The 16458-nt window shown below is 33.8% G+C and overlaps 1 protein-coding gene across 4 annotated transcripts; it reads right to left on the bottom strand.

Moving 5' to 3' along the window:
* Positions 1–11906: 11906 nt before the first annotated feature.
* On the bottom strand, positions 11907–14820 carry LOC112281792 (uncharacterized). 4 transcript variants are annotated; one of them, XM_090249401.1, is made up of 6 exons: positions 14367–14820; positions 13782–13945; positions 13163–13329; positions 12880–12938; positions 12543–12754; positions 11907–12319 (listed from the first exon to the last, which is right to left on the bottom strand). In XM_090249401.1, exons 1-6 carry the CDS (start codon positions 14719–14721, stop codon positions 12080–12082), a joined length of 1197 nt encoding a protein of 398 aa, XP_090105527.1. In that variant the 5' UTR covers positions 14722–14820; the 3' UTR covers positions 11907–12079. The 4 variants fall into 4 exon arrangements, with proteins under 4 accessions (XP_090105527.1, XP_073391025.2, XP_090105526.1 ...); XM_073534924.2 differs by having other exon boundaries at positions 13151–13329; XM_090249400.1 differs by having other exon boundaries at positions 13148–13329.
* Positions 14821–16458: the final 1638 nt, after the last annotated feature.

The following is a 16458-nucleotide window of genomic DNA, read 5'->3' on the forward strand; positions in this document are numbered from 1 at the left end:
ATCAGTCTTTTGTTCAAAATGATATATCCTAAGAAATTAACTTGAATAGTGTAGAATACATACTTTTTTAATTTGGCATATAATCTTATATCTCTAAGTTTTTTTAATACTTGATAAATATGAATTTCACACTCTTTTATGTTTTTGAAGTAGATTAAGATGTTATGCAAATAACAGATGACAAAATCATCAAAAAACTCATAAAAGACATCATTCATTAGATGTTGAAAAGCAACTAGAGCATTTGTGAGTCCAAAAGGCATGACATTATATTTAAAATATCCATACCTTATTTGAAATATAATTTTTTATTCATCTCTTTCTTTAATGCATATTAAATTATATGTTCCTTGTAGATCTATTTTTATATTGATCATTACTTGATTGAGTTGATCAAAAAGTTTTGAAATCAAATATAGATGATATCTATTTTTGATGGTGATCTTGTTGAGTCTTTGATAGTCCACATACATTTATAGAGATCTGTCTTTATTCTTCACAAATAAGATAGGAGCCTCAACTAAAGATTTAGAATAGAATTTAAAATTTTTGGCCAAATTCTTATCAATATACTTCTTGAGTATAATCAACTTACTTTGTGATAGGCTAAAGATTGGTCCAAATATTGGTTGAGCTCTTTCTTAAAGATCAATAGAATAATCATAAAAATGATACTTTGGAAGAATATCTACATTCTTCTTTTCAAAAACGTCCTAAAAATCTTAATATAGACTAGGAATATTACTTAATGTCTATTCACCATCAAAAATAAGTGTAGCATATATAGCAAAAAATGACACTTCTTTTGTAGTATGCATAAAAGATCTTGTACCCATTAGTAAATATTTTCATATATTAGACTTATATATTTCTACTTAGTTTAATAAAATTTTGAATTAAACTACCAAAAGAATTAAGGTTATGAGAAATCCAATTTGTCTCAAAATTATATATTTTTAAGCCAGATAATCCTAAAATAAATGAATTGGACAAAGATCTTATTACATTAAATATTACTATGCTATTATGATGTTTAATTACTAAATTTAAAGCAATAGTCTTATGAATAACATTTCTAAAAGATAGCAAATAAGCTTGACTTCTAAATGTATGGATTTGATTTTTTTAACTAATAATATTTCTTATTTTTTGAAAAAATCTTTATCTATAAAATAGGTTGAGGCTCTTGAATCTAATAAAGCTAAGATTTTGTAATTTTGTGGTATCAAATAAACTTCTATTGTAAAATAAGGTGAGAGAAGTAAGGAGATAATATAACCTTAACTATGAATTATGCAAGATTCCAACTGCACAAATCCTATTATAGCTGAAAAAACTTATTTTTTGATACATTGTCTTCTTTGGTAACCATGCTTCTCATTTTTTCATTGCATTATTTCTTTGGACAATGTTAAGTAGTATGTTTAGCTTCTCCAAAATATATGCATAAACCATCTTGATATTATTAAGTATTTTCCTTTTCTATAAAGAATTTAAAAATATCATATCAATTTGCATTGGTTTTAGCTTTAATGAATAAGTTTTTGAAAACTTGAGAATTACCATCATTATTTGACTTTTTCCTCTCTAGCCAAGTTTTTATTCTTTATGTCTTTTAAATAATAAATTATTACATGTAATGGCTTGAGCAATACATTATTCCAAAGATTTTTCCTTTGGCATTGTCACTAATAAATCTTTGATATTGTTCTTTAATCTATATCAAAATTCATTGATAAGGGCTTTAATATTCCAGTCCATATTGCAAGTGAGGTTTTGAAATTTAGTAATATATATGGTAGCTAACCATGATCTTTGCTATAAAGATAAGAGATTCATCTCTACTACTCTTTCTTGATCACTTTTTCAAAATGCAGCTATAAATGCTTATAGGAATGAATTCAAATTATAAAAGAGTAACAAAATTTTTTCCATTAAAGGTAAAAATTAAAAGAGAGCACTTCTTGATAGAATTGCACGTATGAATCTAACTTGAATAAATCTATTACAATATTAGAAGAGATGCAACCTTAGATAGAGCTTGACTTGTTATAGAAATCCTCAAAATTTTGATTTTGTTCCATTAAAATTTTTAAGCATACTAATCCATGTTCCCATCATATTTATAAAAACAAAATGTTTTAGATTTGATTGTAAGGTCGATCTAATTGCTTCCTTCAACTATACAACTTCTTGAAATAGAGTGTGAACTTCTTCCATAGGCATAGGAATAGTTTTTCTATAATTCACATTAGAAGTACATGAGATTTTATTTTTAGAATATTACAAGCTCATAAAGATTTACAATAGTTACAAATCTATTTTCACTTCCATTAAATGTAGCATCTATAATTTTTCTTTCTATAGATAATTCAAATAAATTCAAAAAATTAAATTAAAAGAAGATAATATGTAACCTCTAATATCAAATAAAAATTTCTATAAAAAAGGATAAACCACTTTCTTTAAAAAAAAAATTAGTGTTAGAAAACAAGATTATTTGTTCAAAGGTGGATACTCCAAAACCTTCAAAATATAATAAAGAAGTGGGACTCATTCCTAAAATAAGATAAAAATAATAAATTAGCATTCTTGTCAAATTGTCACAGACATGAATCTTGAAAAAATAAATCCTTAATATATTCTTATGTCATTCAAAGAATTATAAAGTTACTCAAAGATGATATAATATTAAATTAGAATGGCTATTACAAAAGACAAGAAAACTAGAAAGTCTTAAAACAAGACTAAAGACTAGAAAGACATTGATAAGAATGAAGAAGGCTTCATTCTTGCTTCCATATATACTCTTAACTAAGAGCCACATAGCCACATCCTATAGGACCTCCAAAATGTGTTGACTTTACAAGATATGTATCTTAACTTGCAAGGTAAGTTTTCTATATGTACGCCACAAAGTTAGCTTATTTCGCAAGCTACCAAGACATGGTTAAGTTATTGATCAAGTTTCTATCCTAACAATCAATTACAAATACATATAAAGCCAAAGATGCATTTATGAAGCCTCTAAGAAGCTTCTCTAAAAAATATTATGAAATAAATCTACTTTTATTTACTTCTATTTAAACATATAGATAAATAATAGAATAAATATGTATGTTTGTGATAGTCTTATCAAAATTGTATAGTTTTTGAAAATTTGTTAGGTCTTCCAGTTAGTACACAATTACGGCATACTCATTTACTTCAAAATGACTTCTCTTGCCCCTATCTACAAGATTCAAAAACTTCTTTGGAAGCATAAAAAATTACAAAAACAATAAAAAAAAATATGATCATAGAATGTTAAGTCGACATGTTAGATCAACTTGATATCATTTAATATGTTTTTGTAATAAAAAAAAAAAAAATTGTCTCAAAAAAGCATTAGGCCTCTAGTTTCCACTAATTATTCAAATAATTTACAAATTAATAAAATACAAAAATTATTTATAGCTTGCTCTCATGAAGATAATTACATCAAATATACAAGTCTTGGATGGACAAGAGTCCTCTAGATGTGACTAGATATCCTAAAACCACTTCTATTCTTATAGAGATTCCTTTTAAATTTGTAACACCCAATAACTTCCAATCTATTTGTGTAGTTGGATTCAAACTTCTCTACAAGTTAAGTTATAACTTTAACTACTTCTACAAAAAAAAAAATCAATTGTAGATTTGTTATAAATATTAAGATATCACTTAATTCCTAATATATGCTAAACATGTCAATTTTTACACATGTACATATTAAATCCACCATATCTTATAAATCCAATATTCAAATACCATAAAATTTCATATGCAACTTTTTAACATAATCATCTACACTTATAGAAATTTTGAGCCAAAATTTTGTTCAAAAACTTAAGATATGGTCCAAATCAAAAACTTTATAAAAAAAATCACTTACAAAATATAGTTGTGAAGCATTAACTTCCAACAACTCTTTTTTTCTTGTTTCAAATTGGAATTTATCAGTTTCTTTATAAAAAATGTAGTTTCTTAAGTCAACTTTTGAATCTCACTTTCCAATCTCCAGAAGCTTTTACATAACTCCTTATATTCATAAAAAATGTGGTTGTAGGTATAATTTCAAGAACCTAATTTGAAGTGCCCATGTTTCTTTCATAAAAACTTTAAATTCCTTGATTTTTGCACAAAAATTGTAGCCTTCAATACAAGTTAATAAACCCTAATCTTTGAACCTCAAATTTCTATTTCAAAGTGGCTTCAAATCCCAATATGGTCTTAGACAATATCTTGAAGTCCATTGGATATGACCTTCTATCAATAGAAATAAAATCAGCCATTAACTTGCCTTATCTATCTACATGGAAAGGCCTAAAAATCAAAATATTATACCTTTGATACCAAAGCCTCTCTAAATTCTTTATTAATAAATTCTACGACTTTTATTTTTAATTACAAAACTTAAGCACAAACTTTAAAAAATTAAATAAGTATTTATTTATTTATTTATTATATTATTAATTATAGCTCAATTTTTTATAAATTTTTATATTATTTTTACATATTATGCTACTTTCCAATATAATAATATTACCACCATATTAGGTTATATTTCATAAAATATTTAAAGATAATAAAGCTTAAATGGTGATATTTTAGATTTGATATTTTTAGTAATCTTAAAAATATTAATATTAAATTTTAATTATTTGGTTTTGTAAAATTGCCATATTTGAAACTTCTTAATATTTATGCTCAATATGTATAATACATTAATTTAGGTTTTTTCTTTATTTTTTTTCTATAATTTTATAATCATAATTTATATTAATAATCCTTTATATTATTTATGATAGCATTTTGATGGTATTCTTTTTTTTTTTATAATTAATATCAATAAAATTAATATTTAATTAATTTTATTTTTTAAATTTTAAAAAATTACTTTTACAATTTTATACAAAAGAAAACCATCAAATTTTCTAAATATGTTTTGATAGCTAAGATTATATAAAAAAAAAATAATGATTAATACACATTTAAATAATTAAAATATAATAATCACTAAAACAAGCTTAGTTTTTGTAAAATAAATTTAATATTACATCCAATAAATTAAATAATTTTTTTAAAAATATAGAATATTTTTTTATCTAATAAAAAATTTAACAAAAACAAATTTCATAATCATTCAAAAGATACAATTTTTATTTTCTTCAAATTATTATAATATAAAAAATTGAGCATAAATTTTTATCTTTTATATTCTTCAACACTATCTAATGTATTGATGTTAAAAAAGATTTATGAATAAAGAAACAAAATCAAAATAACTACAAATAAGGAAACAATTGTTTTTGCTTAGATGTCAAAAGAATATGGAATTGATTGTGATTGCAAAAGTTATGGTCATTACAAAAAATCTTTTCTTCATAGTCATTCATTTGTACAAAAGAAAATTTCACATCATTTTTGAAAGATTCTATTCAATGAAAAATATTTTAATTTTAAAATTTGTAGTTCTTTAAAATGTGTACTTTGCAGAAGTGATTAATTAAAGACAATTGTAAAGCAATCAATTATTGAACTCAAAAAAGTAGTATATTGCATTTTTCATCAGAAAATCTTTTTATTAGGCTATATTACATAGTTTTAACAAATAAAACAAAGAAAAAAAACCATATTTCCCTATTTCTTATTATTTTGATTTTATTCCCTTATTTATGAATTTTTCTTGATATTAATATTATTTAAAGATATAATTGATAAAAGCCTTGCAAAAAATAAAATATTAGAAAAAGAAATCATATATTATACGAAGTAATAATGTTGTATTTCTTAAAAAGACTTAAATTTCTTAAATAAAGGTCTTATTACAAATCTCAATGTATAAACATCTTCAATTCTACTTTTTCAATAATGACAATTATATGTACTTAAAATAATTTTTTTACAAAATATTTATTTCAAAATAAAAAAATAATCCATATATGCTACAACACTTAAAGTTATGTAAATTATTATAGATGTAAATAACAAAAAAAGAATATAATCAATAAACATGAACATATGTTATAAAAAATAAATACATAAATATTAATAACAAATATGTGACACAAATAAAAAATAATTATTTATACAAATAACCATAGGATAATAAAGTAGTATAATCAAAATATATAGTGATATATTAATATCTTGTTTATAATTATACACACAATAAATTTTAGCATACATGCATATTTCAAAATAATTACATATTTAATCAAAATAAAAAAATTATGCATAATATGCTATAACTATCAATAATAATAATACTATAAAAATAATTCATTAAATCATACCATTATTAAAATCATTATTTTCATGTTACAAAAAATAATATACAACATTAAAAAAATCAAAAAATATAAAGTTTTTCATTAAATCCAGATCAAAATAATAAAGCTATAAAATAGAATTATGCATATAATACTAATTATATGGAATATATATATATATATATATATATATATATATATATATAACCATAAAATATGAATTACAAATAAACACATATAAGATGGATGATATTAATAATAATATATATGTGTCTAAAATATAATTAAATATTACAAAAGACATTATTATGATTAATATTTTTTGATGAATATTTTTTAAAATCAAGAACACAATTATTTGATAATATTAATTAATCTTATAGAAAATTAGCAAATACTACCACTTCTACTTTATTCACTTTTTAACAATTGATGAAGTAGAGGTTATTATCTTTGAGGCATTAGGCAACATGTTGTCCATCCAATGTCTTTAATAAACATCTATTCTTATCAAATTGAATCTTACAACCATGTGATACAAGTTTATTGACTAAAAAGAGGTTCTTCTTCATCTTTGGTACATGTAAGACTTCTTTCATCTAATCCTCTTGATTTGATCCTTTACAACAATTTCCACAACAATGGATCCAATTCCAATTGCTTGTACCATGTCATTGTCTCCCAACTAAACTTTGGTTCCTAGAATTTATTCATAAGTATCAAATAAGCATTTGTATGGTGTCATGTGCTTAGTAGCACTTGAATCTATAATCTACTTGGACACAAGAGCCATGGAGGTTCTTTCACTGGCCATGAAAGCATAGTCATCTCCATCAAAGTTATCACAAGCATTGTTTGCATTCTCCTTGTCTCTTTTCTTGACTTTGTAGCAATTCCTAGCAAAGTGACATATTTTTCCACAAATATGGTAATTTTTCATGTTATTTTTTGAATTATTTTATTGGTGAGAATAGCTACCTTTGCCTTGTTTTAAAAGTATAGCAGAATCATTACTTTGAAGCTCCTTTTCTTTCTTCTTGATTATTTCATAGGCAAGGTTTGATGTGACATAATTCAAAGTAAGCTCCTTCATGTTAATAGACTCCAATTCCACAATGAGGTAGTTGTAGGACTTAGGAAGGCTTATGAGCAATGTCAACATAATGTCTTTATCATCAACTTGCTTGTCAACAATTGCTAGTTGGTTTGTAAGTGCTTTTACCTTGTTGACATAATCCATGAGATCATCTCATTCTTCCATCTTTATCGTTAAGAAGTCCTTCCTTGTCCATAGAATGTTGGCAAGGTTTCTACTTTTATAGATGTTGCAAAGAGTCTTTCATGCTTCCGCTAGTCCATTGTAAGCAATTACATGTGAAAAATTGGTATTATGCAAATTTGATGCAATCATATCAAAAGCCTTCTTTTCACAACTTTTTTATTCTTTTTTTACCTTGACATCAACATTGTCACTTGGAAGCTCTTTACTTTCATTTATAATATCCCAAAGCTCCAATGAAGCCAACAAAAGCTCTATTTTCTTCTTCCAATGGTAGAAGTTGTCACCCCTAAACTTCTCAATGACTCTCAAATCCTCACCTTCACTTCGAGCCATGTCTAAAAAAGAGGTGTATTAAAGCAAATCAAAAAAAGAAAAGAAAGAGCTCTCAAAATCAACAAGAAAAAGTTGCTGCCTTAGAAATCCAAAATGCCCTCTTGATGAGTGAATTATTGATATCACTCTTTAATCACTCTCAACTTCACTTGAATTTTCTTTTTATAAGTCTTATACTCTATCTAAACCTCTTGTACAAGCTTTGCCACTCCTCAATTACCTCTCTTCTTTCATAAAATACTTCTAACCTCACAAAATACTTCTTGTCACTATAAGAGGATCTCAAGGAAAGTTTATTATATAAAATCATAATGTTAGATCACAAATGGTATAAATCAGCAAAGAAATACAACACTAGTGTTTTAAAACATCATTCTAAGGTATCTAACAACCTCCAAGATTATCAATGCACTTAACAACAAGTAAGAGCAAAACTACATCAACAACTAAATGCAACGATAGAAGTAGATGATATCAAATTCTAATATTAGCAAAAATCAAAAGATCTACTCTTCATAACAAATAAAACTTCAAAGAACTTCAAAACTCACAACTAAAGGTGAGTGGTCCCATAATCTATTGAAGAACAAGCACTGTAAAGTTACAACACTTAGCATCAACAAGGTTGTATACAAAGAGAGTATGTAATAAGATATCTCTCATTTCCAACACTCAATACTTATAGATGGTGGTTGCTACCCTAGAAGACAATTTCTACTCATTAACTTGTACATACACAGTCTTAGGATCCTTTGGCATCTTACTAACTATAAAGATATTCTATGTCAAATACTAATTACTCTTATCTAGTCTTCGGATATTCTCTAGTTCATACTTTATTCTCTTGATTTTGACTTTTGGTCCTTAACCTCATTCTATATCTATAAGATGCCCTTTTTAACCACCAAGAATCAATTCTTTGATTATTAGCAACTTATCTAAGATAATATCTTCTATAAGATAATTTATTCTACTTTCACTTTTATTTACTTACTTTAATAATTATTTCTTATAATTACTTAAGTAAATACCAAAAAAACCTACTTGATAACAATCCAATTTTAAATCAAATTTTAAATAAAAATTTCAATTTATGAAAACCAAAAAATATTATAAATGGCAAGTTTAATATGAAAAAAAACTTTTGCTCTTTTGTTATAACTTTTGGTTGTTGATTTTCATCTTCTTTAGATGATAGATTATAGTGTGCATGGAATGCTAAAGTAAACTTGATATCAACCTTTAATATGTTCAAGAGTGTTTTCTAAAAAATTGATATAAACTAAGGCCTACAATTAGATTTAATGTCATTTAAAAGTTGATGGTATCAATAGATATTATCTAAGAAGAATTTAATGTTTCTATACTCGTAATAATTTTTGTAAATGGTACAAAATGTACCATTTTGATAAAACAATTCACTATCACAAAAATAAAGTCATAGAATTTGATATTGAAAGATCTTTAATGAAGTTTATTAAAATATGTAAACAATGTTGCTTTAAAATAGGTAAAGATAGAAGAAGTTAATTGGATCAATGTTAAAAAAGTCATTGGTTACAAATAATTGTGATATAAATAAACAAAAATGTTGAATTTTGCCCAAATTTGGAGCCATCAACAATCACTTTGAAAAATCTTCAAAGACTTGTTTTATCCAAAGTGTTTTGTTGTAAGAAATTCATGTTGTGCTTATATTATATGTAATTATATTTAACTTGTGGCAATGTGTAAATTTTTTTAATAATAAAAGATATTGTCTTTGAATTCAAATTCAAAAGATACATCATAAAAGATTATTCTTAACATCAAAAACAAAAGGATTTGTTAACATTGTCATTAAATGTAAAAAATAGCTTGAGAATATACCAAGCATTTAGTTATAGCAGAATTAAATCTCACCTCAAAGTTGGAATTACAATCCAAAAAAATAATGCCCAATGTGTTTTAAAGCACCTTTTTGACAAGCTTGAATAATCCAAAAAATCTTCCTATATTCTATTTACATTCAAATAAACCTAACCCAAACCTTAAAAATTCTTAATAATTTTTTTAAAAAATCACAAGAAACTTGAAAGAAATCTTATACAAATCCTAATTGAAATCCAATAAACCTCCCAAAAAAAATCCTAAAAAAATCCCAAGAACACCTTAATTTAATCCTAATCAAAATTTGAACAAATCTTAAATAAATCCCATAGCAAATTTTAAATCTTAATAATTTTTTATTTAATTATTAATCTTGATTCAAAATTCTTACACTTTTCATTTCACTAGTTGAAAATAAGCACACTCAATTTAAAACATATTAAACTTATCAATTGGAAGAAAATACTCTTAATCCACTCAAGTGTTGACCATCTTCTTTCTTCAACTTCAATGTTGACTTTCTAGTACTAATAGCTCGCTTATAAATCTTTTACTTGTTTTCAAAATTAAAACATAAAATATACAAAATAAAGCTATTTCAAATCAACCTGCAAATTACTCAAAATAATGTAAATCTTCACTAACCTTCAAAATCAAATTTATGAAATCCTAACTCACCTAAATCTAAATTAATTTTGATTCAACTATCCAATTAAATTAAATTTGGCAACATACATCTAATATAACTATGTCTACAAATCCACATAATTTCATCTATAAATATGCTATAGAACTCATACAATTCACCAAAATGTAACCTCTATTTTATTCTACAAAAAAAGAATCATCCAAAACAATCTTGATTTTGCAAGGCTCTCACATAGTCATTATATACTCAAATCCCTTCCAACTAGTGCTTATAGAAATACTATCAATTTTTTTCTAAAGTAAATTGCAATTATATTTTATAACAAACTCTACTATAGTACAATCCTTCTCTTTTTGTTTCATTCAATAGCCATATTATGAAACAACATACTTGAATAAATTTCATCAAAAAAAGTAATATCAAATAGAATTGTTGATTTGATGGCTTCAAAGTATAATTGTTTTGTTTTCAGAGAATAACTTATTCTTATTCATATGCTATATTTTTTTCTTTTGGTACAAGATAGGTACATTTAAACAACACCTTAAAAAAGCATTCAAACCTTGATATTTTTCAAGACAATATATAACATCATATACAAAAGATTGACATTGAAGACATGGAATGCTTCAAATTCTTTTGTTCAAATTCTTGTGATTGAAGAACCAAATCCACTAGAGGCATCGCATGACGTACGGATTGCAACCACAATTGTCGATTCTCCTCCCACAAACTATATAATGTATGTTAGTAGAGGTCCAAGTCATGCTCCTCGGGGAACCAATGCAATGAACGCCTCCTCAGCTCAATCACCAGGTCCACCAACAAAACTCCTACACATATCAAGGTTTTACAAGCCACTCATCGCTTTGTCAAACCATCTTCTTCCACAACGTGCAATAGCGCTGCAAATAATTGCCATCAAAAGCCACCCGTAACCCAAGCTTACAATCACCATTACTTTCGATCACCTTTCCTGCCTGCCATTCCCCACCCATCTGGACTCAGCTGTCCACCCTGACGACATCCCTCGCCGATGTGGCAAGCACCAACCACCCACCCTGAACCGTTCCAAATCAACACCCACACCAAAGCACATGCTCGAGTTCGGATTGTTATCCATCATCTTCTCCACCCGCTCCACTGCCCAAGTGCTTCCACCAGCACTTGACCATCCTCAAAGAGCCCAAAACACCGCCACCAGCAACCCTACTCGATGTTCGATGACATGCTTCCACTACTTTCACCGCGTTGTTCGCTTCGTTTCCTACAACATCCGACTCAAAACCGAACAACCATATCCACAGCACACGTCCACTCCATTGCAGCCCAAACTCTCCACACAAAACCCACAATGATGCCCACGTCATCACAACACATGCTCCCACACCCACACTCCGCTCCTTACCATCCCCCCTCTACCCAAACCCATCGCATCCATACACCGTCAACCCCAAATCTCAAGTCCCTCCAAGCCTGGCCAACTTTCTCAGCGCTTCGCTGGAGTCTCAATTCTTAACAGTCAATATTCTTACATTGCAGCGGCACTCAAGGGCTGCTTTGCACTTTCATCTAACGCCAGCTCGCCACACCTCCACTACTGGAACCATCGACCAAAATGTACATGCTGCTGCTACCACGTGCAACTTGCTACCGTTCACTCCACCACTTTACGATTCTCGATGGTTCCCATCCTAACAGCACCCCCGCATCTCGCCACCTCGGCGCCGGGTTCCTTGACAATGCCTTTGCACTTGGCGTCTGCGCCTCCGCGTACCGCAAACGCTCCGCATACACCTGTTGTCGAGCTCGCTCAACCTCCACCCGCTCCTTCTCCAACAGCATCCCCAACTCTTCAAAATGCTCCAGCTTACTGTACAGCTTCTTCATCTGCAACCGCACAATCCACTTCCCATCAACGTCCATCCCCCAAACCCGACCGCACTACGCTGCGCTCTGCCCATCCCAACCCACGATTCGGTGCCCAGTCCCTAACACCGCGTCTCCTCTCCGCCTCATCTCTGCAATTCACCATGCTAACTTCTCGCCAACCCATCACCCCTCAACGTCAACACCCAACACATCAAAAACTGTCCCTCCCCCCCACACACACCTGGTAATCAATAATGCTCGCAACCAGATGCTCGATCTCCCGCTCCTCCCCATCAGCCAGCAGCTTTGCGTTCGCAGCTGCCACGCCCAACGCTGTGGCCACGCTCACCCGAGCTTGAACAGCACATGGCAACTCCTCACCGCCTGCACCCGCCTTCGCCGCATCTGGTTGCCGCGGATGACCTGCGCCCCACTTCTCCGACGTCGCTTCCTCTGCAACAATACACCAGCCTCCTCAATTTCGCACATCCACATCAACCACTCCACACCCAAACAAACATCTGCCCACACGCGCACCTCGCCAACCACGACCGCACACAACGACGACCCCACTCTACCTCCATGCGACGGGCCCTCCCCGTTGCACTGCACTTCATCCCTGAGCCCCTCCACCACACTGTAACACCACACCGCACCGCACAATTATTACTCGCCCCTCCAAACCAAACCTCGCCAAAACACCTCTCACAAACGCACCCTCTTCCCAACACCACCGCCTCCGCCATCACAATTACTGCCCCCACACCCTTCCCTCCATCCCAAACATACATCTCGCCCCTCACATCCATCTTCAACCTCCTTCCCGGTTCCCACAACCCTCACAACTACCTTCCACCATACTTTTGCGTTGATTGTGATGCATGCTTTTTGTGACCTGAAACCACCTTCGACCTTCGCATAAACGGCACCTCCCACACCCCTGGCTCGTCCTCCGCAATTGCTGCCACGGCTGCCTGTGCTGCAGCCGATGCAACCCGTGGCCCCACCGCCCCTGCAAGCAATGCCACCTGCTTCCACACCCAATCCCTCACCCCTTTTAGTACCCCTGTGCCTACACCCCACCACCACTTGCGACACTCAAAAACGCCCCAAACTTCGCCACACCGCCTCAAAAACCGCTCGAAAATACCGAAACTGAAACCTCTCATTCCTCACTCCAGTGTTCCCGACCTGCTCACACCACCATCGACGCCTTGCTTCTACGACCTACACACGACCATCCGACTCCTTACATCCCTATCGGTTCCCACCCACCCGAGTCATTTCCTTCACCAATCGAACACAGCCTACCTGCCACTCACCCACATTCTACAACACATGAACCACCACCTGACGAATCACAAGTCGCCGTCCACCTACTTCGGTCCTCGTCGCCTTTCTCTTCCCTCCCTCACCCTCCTCTCACCCTACCCGCACCCTCCTCTGTACCCCCTCTAAAGACGATCAGCATGCGCCGCACCTCCTGGAACGTCACCGCCTGCTTCAGGTTCTCCCTGCATCTGTTGATTGTGAAATCCCTGCACTCCTTGTACATTCTCGGTGTTTTCGCCGCTGATCTCTTGTCGAAAAACTCGCTCATCGCTCGCCTCTCCAATGGGTGAACCTTGTCCCACCGAAACCAACCTGCTCGCACACCACATCGTCAAACGTCACGCACCTCAAAAACCCCCCACAAATACACCGCATCACCCATGCACCACGACTATCCAACAATGCCACATCACGCCTTCCACGAGTGTGCGACTCCATCGCTACACGCTTCCGGCCATCGACGGGACGCGCCAACTTCCACCCACCCAACTGCCATACTGCCATGGATCGTCTCGGCAGCCACAGCACAAATCACTGTAATCCCAACTGTCCGCGAATTCGGCATAAACCCTACGCACCGCACCTCCCACACAAACATCCTCACCTCCTAACCTTCCTCTGCGCCGGTGCTGCCCCCGACCTACAGATACCTACCCCAACCCTCACATGCCCAGCGCTTTCCTGCTGCCAAGAACACCACCGGAAACAGGAAGTCGTCCCCAGTCACACGCACCTGCATAGCTCGGTATCCTGTACACCACCTCGCCGGGCGCCTCAGGTCGGGACGCACCCTCTGCTGTTGCTGCGGGTGCAGCTGACGGATCCACGGAACCTGGGTTGCCCTCGCCACCGATGCTACCAGCGACTCCTTGCGGACCCCTCTCCGCATTACCTCCCAACGTGCCATTGTTCCTATCCTCTCCTTTCCCCGCAGTAATTTGGACCCTGGCGTCGCCCGCGACCCCGGCCGCTCCATTCTTCCCAGCTTTCCTGCTCTTCCTGCTCGGAGTTTCGATTGCAGCGTCCTTCTCCTCCCTCTCCCGCCGCACTTTCGACGACTCCGTTGGCACGCTCGCGGGGTTCACCATGGCTCTGCCACCTCGCCACCACCCTCACACCCTCCCCTCTCCCATACGCACCATCCTCTAACCTGCCAAGGCACCACCCATAGCTCCCGCTCGAACCCCTGGCCACAATTCCGCACCGCCCTCCTGCCCCTCGCCCGAAAGAGACGCGAATGCCACTCACATTCCTGCCATACCACCGCAACACCACTCACCCTCGCCCCTCCATCGAAGCCTCCCAATTCCGCTGCCAGCACCCCGAGCCTCCACTTCAACGTCCCCACCGAGCCCGCGCTCTCCCATCTCCCCTGCCATTAGGGTTCTCCCCTGCACTCTCTTCCCAGCATAACTCGGCGCCACTGGAGTGCGCTCTCGCCCAAACCAGCGAACCTCCCAAGCGCACGATCACCGAGTTGTCGCTCTCCTCTCCACAACTCTCCGTGCCCAATTCTCGACCTCTCAGCCATGCCACAGCCTCGCCTCCGGCAGCAGAGGGCAGAGCCCCGGGGCAGCGGTGGGAAGCAGTGGCGCGGCATTGCAAGTGCTCGATTGCGCGACAAGGCGAGGCGAGAGATGGAGGCAGCGTGGGTGGGGGGGGGAGCTGACGAGTATGGGCTGAGTTGGTTAGAATCATGCGGAGGTGGCGGAAGAGCCATCCAGGCCCAGGGGGGCAGGGAAGACGGCGCTGTGCCCCTTGTAAAGGTCTCGACCCTTACGTCCCACTTCTCTCAGCGGCCCCTAGTCACTTTCCTGCACAGGTTAGTACTAGCTCACTTTCGATTAGCAAGTACACTAAGTCACCTGAGAGCACTCGTGGAGTACTCACTTGACGCGCCCACAAGGCCTAGCACCATTAGCAACTACGCTAGTATGTTGGTGCGGCTTTCCCACAGCCTTATAACCCAGGTGTGCTCTGAGATGTACTTCTGTTAACTCACCGCGTCGCGCCCTGACTTCGTCGTATCGCGACCCTCTTTGCACCCGAACTCCCTGGGTGCGGGACACCCTACCAACTACTAAGTCTCCTTGCCTTAGTAGCACACCCAACCGGGTTCATCTCGTTCTCGCAAGCAAGGCACAGTATCACCTAGTCTTTTGCCTTCTCAGTTCCTTCACATACCCACCAGGAGCCTTGGGATGCCAGTCCCGCTCATGCCTACCTGTTTTATTATTTTCTTTTTTAATTTTAAGTTATCTACCATGATATTAAATAAATAAATAAATAAAACACATTTATAAGAACTAAAACATAATTGCAATTTACCATGAGTTCAATTCATTCACCAAAAATTTAATTAATGAGACCAACACCTCTCATTAGAAATTTTAAGATTTAATACAGAAGCTAAGAAAACCACAAACAATACATAAAATTTACTCATTAACAAATTGGTTTTGGGTGGTTGACATCAAGTTTTATTGCTAAAGAAATTTCTAATTCTACTTTCAATGGATATTGAACTAAATTAAAATCATATCACTAATAATATTATAAACCATTGTATATTGGATTTTTTTTTTAAAAAAAAAAATTTAGAATAAAACAAATAGATATTTCATAAGAGCTATATATATATATATATATATATATATATATATAAGTCTATATTATATTTTCTTTATCATCTTTTACTTTTCTAAATTATAGACTTGTTCTTACAAATTGTATTGTAAGCTAAAACAACCATATCATTGACACTACTATATTATGTATTCTAATGTATTTGTAGATTGTTTAAATTAGGATTTTTTATTATTATT

This window comes from Physcomitrium patens, chromosome 1 (genome assembly GCF_059467195.1).
Source record: "Physcomitrium patens ecotype Gransden chromosome 1, ASM5946719v1, whole genome shotgun sequence".
NCBI classification, from domain to species: Eukaryota; Viridiplantae; Streptophyta; class Bryopsida; order Funariales; family Funariaceae; genus Physcomitrium; species Physcomitrium patens.

Coding starts and splice junctions, on each gene's coding strand:
- LOC112281792 (XM_090249400.1), bottom strand. CDS start 14,721: ATGGTGAACCCCGCGAGCGTGCCAACGGAGTCGTCGAAAGTGCGGCGG. Junction 12,939..13,147: donor CAAAAGTATGGTGGAAGGTA/GTTGTGAGGGTT, acceptor GTGGTGTTACAG/TGTGGTGGAGGGGCTCAGGG. Junction 12,755..12,879: donor GGAGGGCCCGTCGCATGGAG/GTAGAGTGGGGT, acceptor GTATTGTTGCAG/AGGAAGCGACGTCGGAGAAG.